Source organism: Nilaparvata lugens, chromosome 9 (genome assembly GCF_014356525.2).
Source record: "Nilaparvata lugens isolate BPH chromosome 9, ASM1435652v1, whole genome shotgun sequence".
Lineage (NCBI taxonomy): Eukaryota > Metazoa > Arthropoda > Insecta > Hemiptera > Delphacidae > Nilaparvata > Nilaparvata lugens.
The window spans coordinates 42,936,611-42,956,345 of record NC_052512.1 but is presented as its reverse complement, the minus strand read 5'-3'; the positions used below and the strand labels follow the sequence as shown (position 1 = coordinate 42,956,345).

At 37.9% G+C, this 19,735-nt stretch overlaps 1 protein-coding gene across 1 annotated transcript in view; it reads right to left on the bottom strand.

Annotated features, from left to right (window-relative positions):
- The window catches only part of LOC111059595 (ubiquitin-conjugating enzyme E2 Q2), a 31,391-nt gene that overhangs the window by 1,577 nt on the left and 10,079 nt on the right, over nt 1–19,735 (bottom strand). Inside the window, exons 4-7 of the mRNA XM_039435911.1 lie at nt 18,888–19,047; nt 15,648–15,868; nt 10,229–10,375; nt 3,490–3,556 (exon numbers count right to left, since the gene is read on the bottom strand). Coding sequence (XP_039291845.1) covers nt 3,490–3,556; nt 10,229–10,375; nt 15,648–15,868; nt 18,888–19,047 — 595 coding nt within the window. The remainder of the gene's footprint in view (nt 1–3,489; nt 3,557–10,228; nt 10,376–15,647; nt 15,869–18,887; nt 19,048–19,735) is intronic.

Below are 19,735 nucleotides of genomic sequence, written 5' to 3'. Positions count from 1 at the left end.
ACTATTTTGGGTATAAATTTGATCAAAATCGTAGGAGCCGTTTTAGAGAAAATTACGAAAAACCCTGTTTTTGACAACATTTTCGCCATTATAGCCGCCATCTTGAATTGCATTTGATCCAAATTGTTCGTGTCGGATCCTTATAGTGAAAGGTCCTCACGTTCCAAATTTCAAGTCATTCGATTAACTGGGAGATGAGATATCGTGTACACAGACGCACATACACTCATACACACACACACACATACAGACCAATACCCAAAAACCACTTTTTGGACTCAGGGGACCTTGAAACATATAGAAATTTAGAAATTGGGGTACCTTAATTTTTCTCGGAAAGCAATACTTTCCTTACCTATGGTAATAGGGCAAGGAAAGTAAAAAGCAACCCACGCCGTGGGATGTTTTGTAAACCATTGCTAGGCTTCTCTAGATATCTGTTCAATGATGATAATACAATATCGAGGCACCGAGCTGCGCTCGTTATTTTTATTTATTGATAAACAGAACACAATTCTCTAAAATGATCGTGTTTATATTTTACAGCTGGCTATACGTCAGCTTATGAATTTCGGGTATGCAATATTTTGATTCTCCACAGAATCACTCGCTCACTTTTTACTATCCACAGACGACGAAAGTCTCAGCTGTTTCAGCCAAGGATGAATTATCCTTTTAATGTCGTTCAGCGAGTTTTCCCAAGGATGAGACCTAGTGCAATCAAATTTTTATATCATAAACCTACTATGTTCCAAATTTCGTGAAAATCGTTAGAGCCGTTTTCGAGATCCGTAAAACATAAATAACCAGATATAAAAATATAAACAGACATACAGAAATTTCTCGCTTAATATAATAGGATGCAATGAATAATCCACTTGTCCAGCTGATTGATTATGAATAATTCTATAGCAATGGTTTACAAAACATCCCACGGCGTGGGTTGCTTTTCGTGGATTAGCGTCGGTCTACTTTGCGGCGGGCCTTAGAGATGCATGGTCCATCATGAAAATATTGACATTAGTCACAAATGAAATGGATTTAGAATACATGTAATTGGATGGGAGATTTCACACGTAACGATTGTCGGCCGACACCCATAACTGTTCTCCGATTAGTTAATTCTCATCAACAGCTGATTCTCAGTCAATCATTTATCTATACTAGTAGTTCTGTGAACAGTAGACCTCACGCAGTATTCTCATCCACAAGTACCTTATTGAAACTATAGACCTTATGGAAATACAGCAATAGACTGGCTTCTCCACACATCTGTGTAATCACTTGTCAGCTGATTGATTTATGATGAATAATTCTATAGTCTGATTTTTACTCTAATATTGGCGTATGAAGGAGGCTCCTTTTTCCTTTTATATTATCCCTGAAATGCAAAATTTCCAAGAGCCTTGTATATACGTCGACGCGCAATTAAAAAAGGAACATACCTGTCAAATTTCATGGAAATCTATTACCGTGTTTTGCCGTAAATGCGCAACATATAAACATTTAGAGAAATGCCAAACCGTCGACTTGAATCTTAGACCTCACTTCGCTCGGTCAATAATAAGAAACTACATTTTACACTTGAACATATTTATGTCCACTATATTTTATTGTAATTGTATGACTGAAAAATGTATTTCTATTACAATTAGTATTATATTGTATTATTGACGTTTCCAATTGCCATTTTTTATGTGCTCAAAGGAATAAAAAAACTTTCTTATTCTTATCAGGGTCGGTTTCCGAGCTCGGGATTCAGCCAAGTTCTAGACTTTAAACAGCTGGAGTCAGAAGATTGGCTTTCCAAAACGGGGCGTAGTCGCAGTTTTCATGTCAATCTTTATTTTCTCATTTCTATAATTGGAAACGTTTTTCCTTGACAAAATTAAACATTCCTAAATAATTCAAAATAGCTGAAACTTTACACTATTTTCACTTTATTTTTTGTGTTCAATTTTCTAGTTTTTCGACATTTAATTTAAACGTGGACTGTAGCTCAACTGACACTTAGGCGACTCAGGTGGAGAAGAGACTGGACTCTAGTGGAGAGCATGTGTTTTGAAATGGTGACGTCGCGGAGACTAGAATCGACTGGTCTGAGTGTCACCATTTGGAAACACATGCTCTCCAATAGAGTCCAGTCTCTTCTCCACCTGAGTCGCCTAAGTGTCAGTTGAGCCCAAGTTCTAGACTTTAAACAGCTGAAGTCAGAAAATTGGCTTTCCGAAACGGGGCGTAGTCGCAGTCCACGTTTAAATTAAATTTCGAAAAACTAGAAAATTCAACACAAAATAAAATAAAGAGAAAAATAGTGTAAAGTTCCGGCTATTTTTAATTATTTGAGTATGTTTCATTTCATCACGGAGAAACCTTTACAATTATTATGGAAATGAGAAAATAAAGATTTATTGACCGAGCAAAGTGAGGTGTCTAAGATTCAAGTCGACGGTTTGGCATTTCTCTTAATGTTTATGTTTTTATGTTGCGCATTTACTGCGAAACGCGGTAATAGATTTTCATGAAATTTGACAGGTATGTTCCTTTTTAAATTGCGCGTCGACGTATATACAAGGTTTTTGGAAATTATGCATTTCAAGGATAATATAAACGAAAAAAGAGCCTCCGTCATACGCCAATATTAGAGTAAAAATCAGACTATAGAATTATTCATCATAAATCAGCTGTCTAGTGGACTATAATACTACCCGATCAAAAACATCGAACATCTTGGAAATGTATCTTTCCATTAACGTTAGTAGACAGTTGACTATAACACTACCCGTTCAAAAACATCGAACATCTTGAAAATTGTATCTTTCCATCAACGTTGTAGACAGTTGCAGCCAGACCTGATAACAGCGCTCACACTCACATTCCGGGACGACACGTCACGGTACGATATAGGACAGAAAGCTCTATGTTTATTTAGGATTTTTTCTGGACATTTTAAATTGATAAATTATTTATTAATTTTTGACATAACAACACACCACATAACAACACATAACAACAGGTCAATGTAACCATAGAGAAACAATAGCGTAAGTAGATATCACATGGAATTTATGTCGCAACTTCTACTGTTATCTCAAGCCGATTACTGTCGATTCTTGTCAATTTTTACTGTTTTGTTGGGTTGATAGTGTATGAACGGCACAATTTGAGAGACTACCAGCATCACACAGCTGCATAGGGAAGAACAACGTGAACTATCGGCTTGGGATAACAGTAAAAGTTGCGACATAAACGCCCTATACCATGGGATATCTACTTATGCTATCGTTTCTCTATGATGTAACTCACTGAGCGCGAGGTCTACTGTTCACAGAACTACTTGTTTTGCTGCAACCATTTACTGGAGTTGTGTCTCTTCTCGACCTGAGTCGCCTGAGTGTGAGTTGAGCCTTATTCGTAATTTTTCTATTCACCTATGAAATGTGTTCAATTATTTATGCTCACCCTGTACATGAATGTTTTCAAACTTACCATTTTTTTCGTGTATCTGAACTAGGGACTTGAAGGACTGTTGCGCCTTTGCAAGACTGTATTGACCCTGCAAACAAAAACACAGAAATTTACTCAACTCACTCCAAACAAAAATTTATCAGCCATAACATTAACATCCAGGCAGTCGCGCTGTTGTAAAAAGTACAACAGTGTCAGTTTCTTTGCAGCACAAAACTATTGAATGGGGTGGTGTCAGTGAATGAGTCACCTATGCATTCCAAAACTTTCCCCCCATCACTCCACTGAGTTGCAGTATCAACCGAGCAACCGTCCATATTGAAAAGGGATCTCTAACGTCCAGAATGAAAACCCAGGGTACAGGCTCTTCTAAATTGCAAATAAAAAAGGAACCGATTACTGCATAGATTAATTAACCTTCTGGCAGTCGCGCTGTTGTAAAAAGTACAACAGTGTCAGTTTCTTTGCAGCACAAAACTATTGAATGGGGTGGTATCAGTGAATGAGTCACCTATGCATTCCAAAACTTTCCCCCATCACTCCACTGAGTTGCAGTATCAACCGAGCAATGGTTCAGTCTTTAGATGCCATTAAGTCGCCACAGTGCATAAGATAGGGAAAAACTGTATACGGGGACTGTAAACGAACCAATAACACAGAATTGATGGCTTTGCTTGGTGTACCTTATTGGGCTATGAAATGGTAATCATCCAAATGTTCATAGGCGTAAAATAATCCAAGAAGATGTAAATACTTATTTGTATATCTAGAGTGAAAAGTACTGTTTTTTCTCCCTGAAGGAAAAGTTTGAAGCCCGAGGCGAAGCCGAGGGCAACAATCTTCCTGAAGGAGAAAAAACATTTTTCACTCGTGATATACACAACATTTTTCCTCCACCTACATTTTCATAAAAACTGCAAATAAAATAATTTTTATAATAGTACGTGACCAAACAATATGTTACAACATAATCTAAAAAGTAAACAGAAACAGCTGGCTTGTAATCACAGTTCTCCGCCGATGGCCGCCACAACTACAGCTATGATGAAGTTCCCGTTTCAAATTCGATTAGTTAATGAGGAATATTCGTTAGCTGGTATTTTGAATAACAAGGAATAAAAAAAAAATTACAATTTTTAGTAAACAGAAACACCCCTCCTGGGGAGTACAACACCTTGTCGTTGGTGGAGGGGCTTGCGTGCTCCAACGACCCTGAGAGCTATGCCGGCGGTTGATTGCGGAAGAAGGGATACCCATGCCGGACAGGTCGAAGGATAGGAGCCAGACGAAGAAGTACTCCAAAGAAGACGTCGTTGGGCTAATCCCCCACACGTCCGATTACACTGGATTCAAAGTACATTAAATAGCCTCGGACGGGACCGGAATTTTAGGAAGGATAGGAAATGCAAATATATACGATTTGGGACATGGAATATTCGAACGCTTACAGGAAAAGAGGTTGAGTTGGTAGAGGAGATGAAGAAGTATAAGATAAAGGCACTTGGCTTGAGTGAAACAAGAAGGAAGGGAGTGGGACAGAAGGACTTGGATGGAGGGTATGTTATGCGATACTCAGGAATACCAGAGGGAAGAAGAGCTAGTGGTGGAGTGGCTATAGTCATGGATGGAGACACCAACACAAGAGTTAAAAGCTGGGAGGCTGTAAGCCCTAGAATTATCAGAGTGGATCTTGACCTAGAAGAGAAAATAAGCATCATTCAAGTGTATGGCCCAACGGAAGATGCTAGTGTGGCTGAAAAGGATGAGTTTTGGCTACAACTAGATAGAGTGACCATAGAGGCTGAAGAAACAAGAAAACTTGTGGTGATGGGAGATTTCAATGGGAGAGTTGGATCTGATCAACAGGACGGGCACGGAAGTATGGGAAAATATGGATGTGAAACAATAAGAAATAACAATGGACAAAGACTAATTGAATACTCAGCACAGCACAATCTTCTCATTGGAAACACTTGGTTCATACACAAAAGAATTCATAAAATCACATTTGTGGGAGAAGGTAGGAAGCTGAGAGTATGATTGACTATATTCTGTACCAGGGTGACCTCAGGTATGCTTTCAAAGATGTCAAAGTCATCAGAGGAGCTGAACTAGACACTGACCATAGGTTACTAGTGGCAGATACTGGATTTGCAGAGAGGAAGGTCGAGCGACAGCGAGCATACACAAGAATAAAGCATGAAGAACTAAGGTGTATTGAGAACAGAGAAAGATACAAAACAGAGTTGTCAGACCAGATTGCAAATATGCAGAACAACTGTAATAATGTAGATAGTTTCTGGAATGAGCTGAAAGATGCTATTACAGGTGCTGCAAAGGGAGTGTGTGGCGAAAAAAGGCTGGGAAGGTTTAAGAGAAGGACAAGATGGTGGACAGAGGAGGTTCAGATGAAAGTGAAAGAGAAAAAGAAAGCATACAGAAAGTACATGATGACTAAGAGGCAGGAGGAGTACAGAATGTATGTTGAGAAAAGGAATGAGGCAAAGAGAACTATAAGGTTGGCAAAAACTAATTCATGGGAAGAATTTGGTCAAGATCTGCAACACCAACATGGACATGATAATGGTCGTTCATTTTGGAAAATTGTCAAGTGTTTAAAAGGAAAATATGGAAAGCAGATCAGAACAATAGCTGATGAAGAAGGAAGGTTGGTGTCACAGACAGAAGAGGTACTGGATAGATGGAGAAGATTCTATGAAGATAAGTTTCACAGGGATGATGATCAGAATGAGGATAATGAATATGAGCTCGAACAAATGATGGATGAGATAGATGGAATAACAAGTGGAATCGTTAGAGAAGAGGTAGAAGAATCCATTAAGAGGTTGAAGGTCGGCAAGGCAGCAGGAGAGGATGGTATTGTGCCAGAATTTATCAAATGGGGAGGAGATATATTGATTGATAGATTGTTGGATTTAATCAATGAAGCATGGCAGCAGGAAAGAGTCCCTGTGCAGTGGAGGAAGAATATTATAATCCCAATTCATAAGAAGGGTCTTACCACTGAGTGTGATAACTATAGAGCTGTAAGCTTATCTCAGGTGGCCATGAAAGTGTACACTGGTATACTTGAGAGGAGGCTGCGGAAAGTGGTGGAAGATGATATAGAAGAAGAACAAGCAGCGTTCAGACCGGGCAGGCAGACCCAGGAGCATATCTCTTCCCTTAGAAGTGTGTGTGCCAAATTTCTTGAGAAGGGAAGGAATGTATACCTAGCCTTTTTGGACCTGAAGGCTGCTTTCGACACAGTCCCAAGAAACCTAATATGGAGGGTATTGCATAGAAAGAGAGTGCCCACTAAGCTTATCAATGCAATTATTAGTGTGAATGAAGGAATGGTGGCAAGAGTGCGCATTGGTGGAGGAGTGTCAGAGGAGTTTGCCATGGAAAAAGGCGTGAAACAGGGTGACAGCCTCAGTCCTCTGCTATTCATTCTAATCATGGATGAAATACACAAAATATGTAAAAGAAGAACACAGAACACGCTGGTGGGTTACTGGAATATGAGGCCGATCGGTGCAAGAGCTCTTCTGTTCGCCGACGACATTGTCTTGATTTGTGATTCAAAAGAAAAATTGCAACAGTCAACAACTGAATGGGCAGAGGAATTGAAATCAAGGCATATGGTCTTAAATGTCAAGAAAAGCAAGGTGATGGCAGTGTCAAAAGGAATGAGAGATAATATGCATATTATGGTGAATGGAGAGGAGATGGAACAGGTGGAGAAATATGAATACCTGGGTACAGTGATTTCGGAGGATGGAAGGATTGATAGGGAGGTGCTGAACAGAGTGAGAAAGGGAGCTGTTGCCTACTATGCAATAAAAGACTGTATATTTGGAAAAAGAGAGCTTGATAAAAAGATAAAGAACCAGGTATACAGAACAATAATAGAGCCCATCATGCTATATGGAAGCGAAAGTTGGCCAATAAAATCAAGCCACGAAAATAAGATAAGGACTGGAGATGAAATGCCACAGAAAGACAGTTGGTAAGACCAGAAGGGATAGAGTAAGAAATACTAGAATAAGGGAAGAAGTGGGAATGAGAGATGTTGGGGAAAGAATAGAAACGAGGCAGCTGGGTTGGTATGGACATATACAACGGATGAGGGACGAAAGCAAGGCAAAACAGTTTGTAAATGTTAGAGTACAGGGAAGAAGAACGGTGGGGCGCCCGAGGTATTCATATGAGGATCGCATTGAGGAGATAGGGAGAAGAAGAGGGAAGACGGTTCGGGAGATGAGGAGGATGGCGATGGATAGGGATAAATGGAGGAAGTGGACCGAGGCTACCCCAACGCTGTAAGGCATACTGGGGAGAGACAAAGAAGAAGAAGTAAACAGAAACAGCTGGCTTGTAATCACAGTTCTCCTCCGACAGCACTATCTGTCGGCTAAAGTTGTAACAACAATGACAGCCACAACTACAGCTATGATGAAGTTCCCGTTTCAAATTTGATTAGTTAATAAGTAATATTCGTTGGCTGGTATTTTGAATAACTTGGATTGAAAGAAAAAAAATATAATTTTTTTCTAGTATAGTGATATGAAGTTTGTAATAATTTTAGCATACAAACATAAATTTCATATATTAATCAAACGTCTGGTTGAGGTATTGAATTTAGTTGGTTTAATAACTACTCTATATGCTTCCTCATCTGAGCTTAGACCTTCTAACCTATTACAATGTAAGTTTTTAAAATAGAGATGCTCCCCATGTTATTTAAATGGAGTCACTTTTACTCCCTAGGGAGTTTTTCTGTTTTTTCCTACCCAGAGCGAAAAAGTGACACTTTAGTATTATGTTTCAGGGAGTAAAGTAAGTACTTTAGACAGTAGGTGGAGGAAAAAGTAATTATACAATTGAATAATATTTTTTTACAGTAAACATAGTACATAACACTTGAAAAATTGGATGTTGTACAAAATACAACACGCGACTGCTCGTGTGATTGAGTAGGGCGCGACTACCGGAAGGTAAAAAGACAAATAGACTGAAACTAGCAGCCCAGACTGAAAAATCTGCTCAAAATGGCGCCGATATTCTGTCAGCTGTTCTATTGAAATCAGTAGAGAGTCAAGAGGAATTATCCCAAGTAGCATTTACTCAGTGAAATTTGGAACATAACCGCCCTATACAATGGCATTAAGCTATCTTATCTCTATGGTATGATACAGTATCAACACTATATGATACAGTATCAACACTATATGAAACAGTATTACCACAATCGCCCATATGAATAAAACCAGAGCAAATGCTCATGAGCAAGAGCATGGAGCATAAGGTTTTGCTCATGAGAAAAAGGTAGAAGCAAAAGCATTTGCTCATTTTTATATGAATAAGCTTTACTTTATGCTCCTGAACTCTGGAGCAAATGCTCACGTATTTTAAAGATTTTTCATCAGCTGATTCGCTTGTGTAGCCTTACTTTGTTGTTATAGCTCACGGAAGCGCTAAATATGCAAGTAGGGGGCACCGCTTGTGTTTGCGTCGTCTGCTCTGTTCTCTATTTATGAATAGTTTTAGGTTAGTTGAGTTTAGAATTTTCAAATAATAGCGTGAAAAAATGTCATCTCTATAATAATCTTCAGCATATTCTTATAATATCAATCGTCCACACTCTCATCTTCTTAAATGCCTATCTCCTATTTTGTGATGGCTATCTTTATATCAGGTACTATCTTTTGTATTTATTCTTTTGTAGGAATAATGGTGATATATAAATCATGGTTGAATCTAAAAAGAGTTTTATAGTTCTCAACTATTGGTTGTGATCGTATCTGGTATAGTTTCTTCTTCCTCGTACGAATTAGTTGAGCCATTTTACTATGAGCAAAAGGTGATAAGCTGCTCTAGACTGGACTCACCTTTTTTGAAGCATTTGCTTCAAAAGTTGAGCAAATGCTCTGGTTTATTCATACAATATTTTGAGTATAAGCTTTTACTTTTGAGCAAATGCTCAAACTATTTTTTTGATGAGCATGAGCAAAAGGTTTTGCTCACGTTTATTCATAGAAAATGAAGCACATTCTCCATATTTTAGAAGTATAAGCAAATGCTCAACTTTATTCATATGGCCCAATATGATACAGTATCATCTCAACTTGATACACAACACCATAATTTGATAGAAAACTTCCAAACTTTGAATGAATTCTACAAACCATGGCATATCTTCTTATGCTATCTTTTCTCTATGGAATCACCATAAATGATACAGAATCACCACACATGATACAGTATCACCACAAGAGGATACAGTATCATCTCAACTTGATACACAACACCTAAATTAGATACAAAACTTCCAAGCTTTGAATGAATTCTACAAACCATGGCATATCTTCTTATGCTATCTTTTCTCTATGGTATCACCATAAATGATACAGTATCACCACACATGATACAGTACCCCACGATATGATACAGTATCATCTCAACTTGATACACATCGCCATAATTTGATACAAAACTTCCAAACTGAATTAATTCTACAAACCAAAGCATATCTTCTTATGCTATCTTTTCTCTATGGTATCACCATAAATGATACAGTATCACCACACATGATACAGTATCAACACAATATGATACAGTATCATCTCAACTTGATACAAAACTTCTAAAAAGCTACCATAAATGATACAGTATCACCACACATGATACAGTATCCCCACAATATGATACAGTATAATCTCAACTTGATACAAAACGTCTAAAAAGCCAAGTTTACCTGATTGAGTAATTTTGGCGTGCCAAACTGAATTCGCGCCTTTCCCTTGACCAGTGTGGCAGCAATCTGCATTATGAGTGCTTCCACCGTGTACGCTGAGCTCCAGCCTTGCTTCGTCAGCAGCTCCATACAGATCGCGCCACCAATCTATAATATTACAGAGAGAAGATTAGATTAGATTAAATAGTATCCAAAGGATTGCTACACAATAGTTCAAGGAAATTAATGCAAGTATGTAAAAAACCTTTTTCCTACAGTTACGTTGAAAAGTGACCATTCCTGCACTGATTACAGAACGCAAAGAATCACTTTTCCGCTCTAGTGCGAAAAGTATTACCATAAATAAACGATAGCATAAGTAGATGGTATAGGGTGTTTATGTCGCAACTTTTACTGTTATCCCAAGCCGATAGTTCACGTAGTTCTTTTCTATGCAGCTGTGTGACGCTGGTAGTCTCTCATATTGTGCCGTTCATACACTATCACCCCAACAAAACAGTAAAAATTGACAATAATCGACAGTAATCGGCTTGAGATAACAGTAAAAGTTGCGACATAAATTCCCTATACCATGGGATATCTACTTACTCTATTGTTTCTCTATGGTATTACTTTGCGTACTCTTAATACTTTGCGTATTATCTTGCAGCCATCCCAATCAGCTGTTGACATTGTTGGCGTATATTTTAAATGCAAATTTGTTCTATCTATATTTTTTCTGATTTTGAAATAAATAAAAATGAGAACTCATTAAATTATACATTTTGAATATTATTAATTATTCATTATTTCAAATAAGATTTTTTTCATTCATTAATTAATTGGTTGAAAAATTATTTAGAAATTAAGATTTACTCAAAATTATCCAAATTTTCAAATTAGATTAATTTAATTTCTAATTTGAATAAATTATCAATTATTATTAATTTTCAATTGGATTATAGAGTTTAAAAAATTAAAGTTGATATTAATAACAAAATTATACAGACAAACATTTGATGGATTTCAGCCATCATTTTACCCATAATCAACCACTTATCATATTAAATGGCAACTGTAAGTAAAATTTAATGTGAAATACGTGCGCAAAGCTCCTCTGCTGCATTCAAGAAACCATTCCACCCTCGCCTGCGGCTCGTGCGTAAACGTTTCTTTCGGTGCAGCAAACTGTCACTTTGCGCACTAGTTGCACAAATAACTATTTCCTCCACCTCCTGTCTAAAGTGCTTACTTTACTCCCTGGAACATAATACTAAAGTGTCACTTTTTCGCTCTCGGGAGGAAAAAACAGAAAAACTCCCTAGAGCGTAAAAGTAACTCCATTTGAATAACATGGGGAGCACCTCTATTTTAAAAACGTACATTTGAAACAGTCTAGCCTCTGAAGCCAACATCTACTGCCATATCGCCAAATCGTGATGTCATCATCGGATAGAAAACTTTCAGATTGTGTCTATTTCAGAAGGATGTAAATTATTATTCATTAAAATGGTAAACTCCCGCTGCGCTCCCGCTGAAATAGACACAATCTGCAGTGGAAAACAATGTAAACAAACTCTACAGAAAAGTTTTCTATCTGATGCTGACGTCACGATTTGGAGATATGGCAGTAGATGTTGGCTTCATCGACTTTCAGTATGAATATACAATGAGCCGTGTCTATTCTATAACTGGGTCCTGTTTCATGAAAGTTACAAGTCCTGTAATACAGGAGAATCACCATTCCAATTACATCTATATATATAAAAGCGAAATGGCACTCACACACTGACTGACTGGCTGACTCACTCACTCACTCACTCGCAGAACTAAAAATCTACCGAACCAAAAACGTTCGAATTTGGTAGGTATGTTTAGTTGGCCCTTTAGAGGCGCACTGAGAAATCTTTTGGCAATATTTTAACTCTAAGGGTTGTTTTCAAGGGTTTAAAGTTCGTATTTTAGTATGCATATTCTTCTCCCAATCTCTTAATTATAATTGAAATTTCCATATCATATGTTACTATAGAACTATAATCTAGATAGAGTACCTCTTCGAAACAGTTGTTAACTGGCAACTAAATTAATAATTTTGTCAGGTTAGCATTAAGTTGAGTTGACTTTGTTAGGTTGGCACCAAGTTGAAGATTCAAATGCATTTATCGCGGAAAAATTGATTGGACACTGTTACTTCAATCTTGGGAATATTATATTACTAGCCGTCAGGCTCGCTTCACTCGCCATATCCGTTTAGCCAGACGTTTAGTCTGGACCCCCGACTGGATTGTCCTAACATGATAAAAATGCAGGCGAGCGAAGCGAGCCTGCTAATCTCATTCCTGGACGATCCAGTCGGAGGAGCCTGACGGCTAGTGCTCAATATAGCCGATAAAATCAGCTGTTCCTGTAATACAGGACTTCTAAATTTCTAGATGTCCTGTAATACAGGAACAGCTGATTTTATCGGCTATATTGAGCATGTAATTGGAATGGTGATTCTCCTGTATTACGTGACTTGTAACTTTTATGAAACAGGCCCCTGGTCTAAGATTTGAAATAGGTTAGAAGGTCTAAGCTCAGATGAGGAAGCATTATAGAGTAGTCTAAACCATGGTATTTAGATGAAAACGGTAGAGGCCACGAAATGTGTGCGCAGTGGCCAGCCAGCTAGATTGCGCCATCGCCACCAACCGAGGTTTTGAACATCTATTGGCAATGTTTATGAAACTTATTTGTTAAAAACAGATGATTGGATATAAAATGACGTCAGCTATACCGGAAATTTAGCAAAAACATGCGCGTGACACCTACCGTCTTTTTCTATATACCGTGGTCTAAACTAAATTCAATACCTCAACCAGACATGTGATTATATGAAATTTATGTTTGTATGCTGATATTATTACAAACTTCATATCACTATTCCAAAAAAATGTATATTTTTTATTCCATGTTATTCAAAATACCAGCCAACGAATATTCCTCATTAAGTTTGGTCCTCCGTAATTCCTTATTGTGCTACAATCTCACAAATTTTGAGGTTAGGATGATGTCTCAGCTCGACTTCGGCCGGATAGAGCCGGAAAATCCCATTCAACTCGAATCAAAAAATTGATCGGCCGGAGACGGCCGAATCTGTTGCAATGGACGAGCATCTATTTTCTTTGTTGAGGGATCGTTCGGACGAGTTCGGTAGTTTTCGGCCGATGCTAGTTCGGACGAAAACGGTTCCAGTGGACGGCCCACCTAAACGGGCGTCTCAGACGCACTGATTTTTGTTAGCTTGTTAGCCGGATACAGTATTTCTTTTGGGGCAAACTAGAGGAATATAGACACTCTCCATGAGAGGCCATGCATTCTGAAGACTATCTTAAGGTGCGGACAGATATACGCGCCGCGAAAATGAGCAATTCACCTTTAATCAGCTGATGCCAAGCTTTCTATATCTTTATCTTACATTTCTGTAAAAATACAGATATAGTCAGCTGATAAAAAGTGAATTGATCATGTTCGCGGCGCGAATATCTGTACGCACCTTTATATGCTGGGTAAAATTGATACCCAGTTATAGTGAGGTCCACGTTATAATGGCAGTGTTTGATTAGCAATGGTATTGCTATCCTTGTCTATCATTCAACAAAGCGGATAGCGCTATCTCTTTCTCGCTTTGCTCTGCTACCAGATCTTCTTACAACTATGTAAAATTAATGATAATATTAACCAAATATTTGATCTTAGTTATGAAATAGTTGAAAAATTAATTCATAAGCAATAGATGCTCTTTCGTATCTTCTCTGAAGCAACGTGTTGCATCCGAAAAGATACACGAGGAGCTTCAATGTATCTTTCCATAAGCAAAATAAGCACTTTTGTATCTTTTCGAAAGCAACGTTCTCCATCCGAAAAGATACACAAGAAGATTTTGTAAAGGTACCTATAGTAAGGTCCACGTTATAATGGCAGTGTTTGCTTAGCAATAGTATTGCTATCCTTGTCTATCATTCAACAAAGCGGATAGCGCTATCTCTCTCTCGCTTTGCTCTGTTGCCAGATCGGCTTTTAACAATGTAGAATTATCAATTAATTAACAAACTGTTTCATCTTAACTATAAGAATTCATTATGAAATTATTGAAAAACATAATCTCTTGCTTAATAAAATATAATTGATTATTTCAAACGAGAATGAACTGTTTTACATCAATAAACCTGTATCAGCTACCGTCTATAGAAGGCATTTGCAAGACAGAGGATCGGCAACGTTGTTCTCCTATCTTTCTCCACTGCCATCATAACATGGAACTTACTATATCTGCTGTAGAAGATGGTAGTAGAGGAAAATTGGCAACTATGTCGGCCTATAATCTTCACTGACTATAACCATAGAGAAACAATAGCGTAAGTAGATATCCCATGGTATAGGGAATTTATGTCGCAACTTTTACTGTTATCTCAAGCCGATTACTGTCGATTATTGTCGATTTTTACTGTTTTGTTGGGGTGAGAGTGTATGAACGGCACAATATGAGAGACTACCAGCGTCATAAAGCTTCACAGGAAAGAACTACGTGGACTATCAGCTTGAGATAACAGTAAAAGTTGCGACATAAACGCCCTGTACCATGGGATATCTACTTATGCTATTGTTTCTCTATGCTATAACGTGAATCTCTTCAAAGATACAGTCGGTGTATAGAGAAGATGAAGAAGTAGAAGAAGAAGACAGAAGAAGAAGAAGAAGAAGAAGAAGAAGAAGAAGAAGAAAATAGTTCTAGTGGACGGCCCACCTAAATCCCAAGCTCGAAAAGCTGCCCTTAAAGTGTTTGATACTCACGAGAACATAGCCGCCAGATATGATACACAATCACCACATTTGATACAGAATAACCACAAAATAATGCAGCATCAACACAATATGATACAGTATCATTTCAAATTGATACACAACACCATAATTTTGATACTCACGGGAACATAGCCGCCAGATATGATACACAATCACCACAATATGATACAGTATCATTTTAACTTGATAAACAACACCATAATTCGATACTCACTAGCACATAGCCGCCAGATATGATACACAATCATCACATTTGATACAGAATCACCACAACATGATGCAGCATCAACACAATATGATACAGTATCATTTCAACTTGATACACAACACCATAATTTGATACTCACTAGCACATAGCCGCCAGATATGATACACAATCACCACATTTGATACAGAATAACCACAAAATAATGCAGCATCAACACAATATGATACAGTATCATTTCAAATTGATACACAACACCATAATTTTGATACTCACGGGAACATAGCCGCCAGATATGATACACAATCACCACAACATGATGCAGCATCAACACAATATGATACAGTATCATTTCAAATTGATACACAACACCATAATTTTGATACTCACTAGCACATAGCCGCCAGATATGATAGGATGTACGACCCGCACAAAGGGCGGCTCAAACGGATAGGACTCCTTGAAGAGCATGTTGAGCAGAATGCTGTCTTTGCCCTCCTTCTCCTTCAACAGGACGAGGTCGTTGTGCAGCTGCGAGTCGGGGTCGACCGACTTGAGTCGGACGTTCCACTCGTACAGCGAATCGCTCACCAGCTCTATGCTGTAGATGCCTGAAACACACGACAACAGACAACACATTAGTAGACCTCACGCAGTATTCTCATCCACAAGTACCTGGTTGAAACTACAGACCTTATGGAAATACAGCAATAGACTGGCTTCTCCACACATCTGTGTAATCACTTGTCAGCTGATTTATGATGAATAATTCTATAGTCTGATTCTTACTCTAATATTGGCGTATAAAGGAGGCTCTTTTTTCCTTTTATACTAGTTGTTCTGTGAACAGTAGACCTCACGCAGTATCCTCATCCACAAGTACCTGATTGAAACTATAGACCTTATGGAAATACAGCAATAGACTGGCTTCTCCACACATCTGTGTAATCACTTGTCAGCTGATTTATGATGAATAATTCTATAGTCTGATTTTTACTCTAATATTGGCGTATGAAGGAGGCTCTTTTTTCCTTTTATATTATCCTTGAAATGCAAAATTTCCAAAAACCTTGTATATACGTCGACGCGCAATTAAAAAGGAACATACCTGTCAAATTTCATGAAAATCTATTACCGCGTTTCGCCGTAAATGCGCAACATATAAACATTTAAACATCAAGAGAAATGCCAAACCGTCGACTTGAATCTTAGACCTCACTTCGCACGGTCAATTAACATACTGTTGTGAATGTGCTTTTGTAATTAACACTTTATTCATTTATATTTTACAATATTGTGAACAGGATAAAAATAAAATACTTCATCATCTTTGAACATATCTCATTGTGCCTGGCCTTTATAAAGGGAACAAAATGAAAATAATTTTGAAGAAAATCTTTAGAGTTATAAAAGTAGGCCGGCACATCTAGTTGACCGAACGGAGTGAGGTCTAAGATTCAATTCAAGTCGAAGGTTTGGCATTTCTCTTAATGTTTATATATTTATATGTTGCGCATTTACGGCGAAACGCTGTAATAGATTTCCATGAAATTTGACAGGTATGTTCCTTCTTAAATTGCGCGTCAACGTATATACAAGGTTTTTGGAAATTTTGCGTTTCAAGGATAATATAAAAGGAAAAAGGAGCCTCCTTCATACGCCAATATTAGAGTTAAAAGCAGACTATAGAATTATTCATCATAGATCAGCTGACAAGTGATTACACAGATGTGTGGAGAAGCCAGTCTATTACTGTATTTGTATAAGGTCTATAGTTTCAATCAAAGACATTAAAGAGGTATGCATCTTTAAGCTGGGTTTACACCAAAGTTATTAACAAAATGGTTATAACTTAATCCTTATAGATTCTATTAGATTGAACGGAAGTTGACAAACACATATGTTCATCATGTGTATGATAAGTTATATTCAATCTAATATAACCCAAAAGGATTGAGTTATTAACATTTTTTTAATAAATTTGGTCTAATCGCAGCTTTAAGGTCTTTGGTTTCAATATTTTGTTTTGCAGTCATGGTATTATTGTGCGTGCCCATCAGTATCAATATTCTCACATTCGAAAAAACTAATTTAATAGGTGAATAAAAATAAACAAATGAACTAAATAATGCTGGAGAAATTATAATATTAGAGTTAATTGGAATAATATGAATAATAGCATCTGCTATTCAAAACCAATAAGCAAGAAGCACCTGGATGCAGAATGCCGCATCGCGCCTCCTCAGGTGTGCATCCAGCTAAAGTTTGTCATGAGATGCATTAACTATTTGGCGGTACAAAGTTCGCCGGGCCAGCTAGTAAAAATCTGGTGTGGTACACTTACACAACTTTCCTTGCTCATTGATCTATAAGCCTCATTAACGAGGATAATTTAGGAAATAACATTATGCCGATTGGCGGCTAAATAATTAAAACTACGATTATACTATTGTGATTGTGATCAGATTACATTTTCCTTTGTTTGAATTATGAAATTTGAGGATTTTTTAAAACTTGTCAAAACAGCTGTTCTACAAATAAAATATCGACATGAGTTCTTTTGAATAAACTGCTCTACCTATCTACCTCACGCACGAGAAGGAGGTTACAAAGTGAATTTCCCTGGGATGGGGTGGGCCCCCTGTTAGTTTCCCAGGGAGGAGACTCATGCCAGTTAATAGAGCTGATGAATAACTATACAGGATATGAATTTGAAAAAATCGGTCAAGTCATTTTTGAGAAAATAGTGATAAAAATTTGACAAAATTAATTTTTCTCAGGAATATTACGGAGCTCCTGCTATTTTCCCAGAAATGAGACTCATGTCAGTTGATAGGGCTTATAAATAGCTATGTAGGGTATAAATTTGAAGAAAATCGTTAGAGCCGTTTTCGAGAAAACCGTGAAAAACATGATTTTTTAGCCATTATCCGCAATTTTGAATTGAATTTCTTATTGTCGGATCCTCATGGTATAAGGACCTCAAGTTTAAAATTTCAAGTCAATCGGTTAATTAGGAATGGAGTTATCGTGTTCACAGACACACACACACACACACACACACATAGACCAACACACAAAAATCATGTTTTTGGACTCAGGGGACCTTGAAACGTATAGAAAACATGAAATTATGGTACCTTAAATTTTTTTGGAAAGCAATACTTTCCTTACCTATGGTAGTAGGGCAAGGAAAGTAATAATAAATTGAAGAATGTTTTATGAGGGGGGGGGGAACTTTGATGTCTCATATCTCAAGAACCAGACGTCGTAGGGTATTCAAAGTGGGGTGGAAATTTCCGATCTCACCCTCCTGAACACAATGCACCATATGGCACAGTTGTCCAAACACATTGTCAAAAATTTTCAAAAAGCGGCCGGAAATTTTTGATCACCTTTCTTAGTTCCATGTTAGCGGCTGGAAAGGGTACTCTTTCCGGCCTAGGCTGGAAAGAAACCTGTTCTGACGTCAGACGAGAGTCGTCTGCAAACAATATCTTTCAGATCTACGTAGGGACTGGAAAACAGCTGCTTTCTGTGCAGTGTGGCGGAAATAAATAAATAAGTGTACAGGTCACTGTATAGGGGGCAGGAAACGATTGAAAGAATAAGTGTGTAATGTAGTGGTACCTTTTTTGAATGTGTCGGAGCGATAGATGTCGCGCAACTCTTTCATGAGTCTGTCGGTGGCCTGCACTGACCCGGACACGGATCCCTTCAGGTAGTCCTGACGCTGATTCTGACGGAGTCGCTTCAGTGTCGCCTGATGCTCAGTGTCCATGTCCTCGCACTGCAACATATTATTTGCAACTAAAGTAGGAATGCACTTTGTATCTTCTCAAAAGCAACGTTCTCCATCCGAAAAGATACACAGGATCTTCAATGTATCTTACCATAAGCAACAGATGCTCTTTTGTATCTTCTCAAAAGCAACGTTCTCCATCCGAAAAGATACACAATGAGCTTCTATGTATCTTCCCATAAGCAACAGATGCTCTTCTGTATCTTTTCGAAAGCAAGGTTCTCCATCCGAAAAGATACACAAGGAGCTTCAATGTATCTACCCATAAGCAACAGATGCTCTTCTGTATCTTCTCAAAAGCAACGTGTTGCATCCGAAAAGATACACAGGATCTTCAATGTATCTTACCATAAGCAACAGATGCTCTTTTGTATCTTTTCGAAAGCAAGGTTCTTCATCCGAAAAGATACACAAGGAGCTTCAATGTATCTTCCCATAAGCAACAGATGCTCTTTTGTATCTTTTCGAAAGCAAGGTTCTCCATCCGAAACGATACACAAGAAGCTTCAATGTATCTTCCCATAAGCAACAGATGCTCTTTTGTATCTTCTCAAAAGCAACGTGTTGCATCCGAAAAGATACACAAGAAGATTTTGTAAAGGTATCTATATAGTGAGGTCCATGTTATAATGGCAGTGTTTGATTGGCAATGTTATTGCCATCCTTGTCTATCATT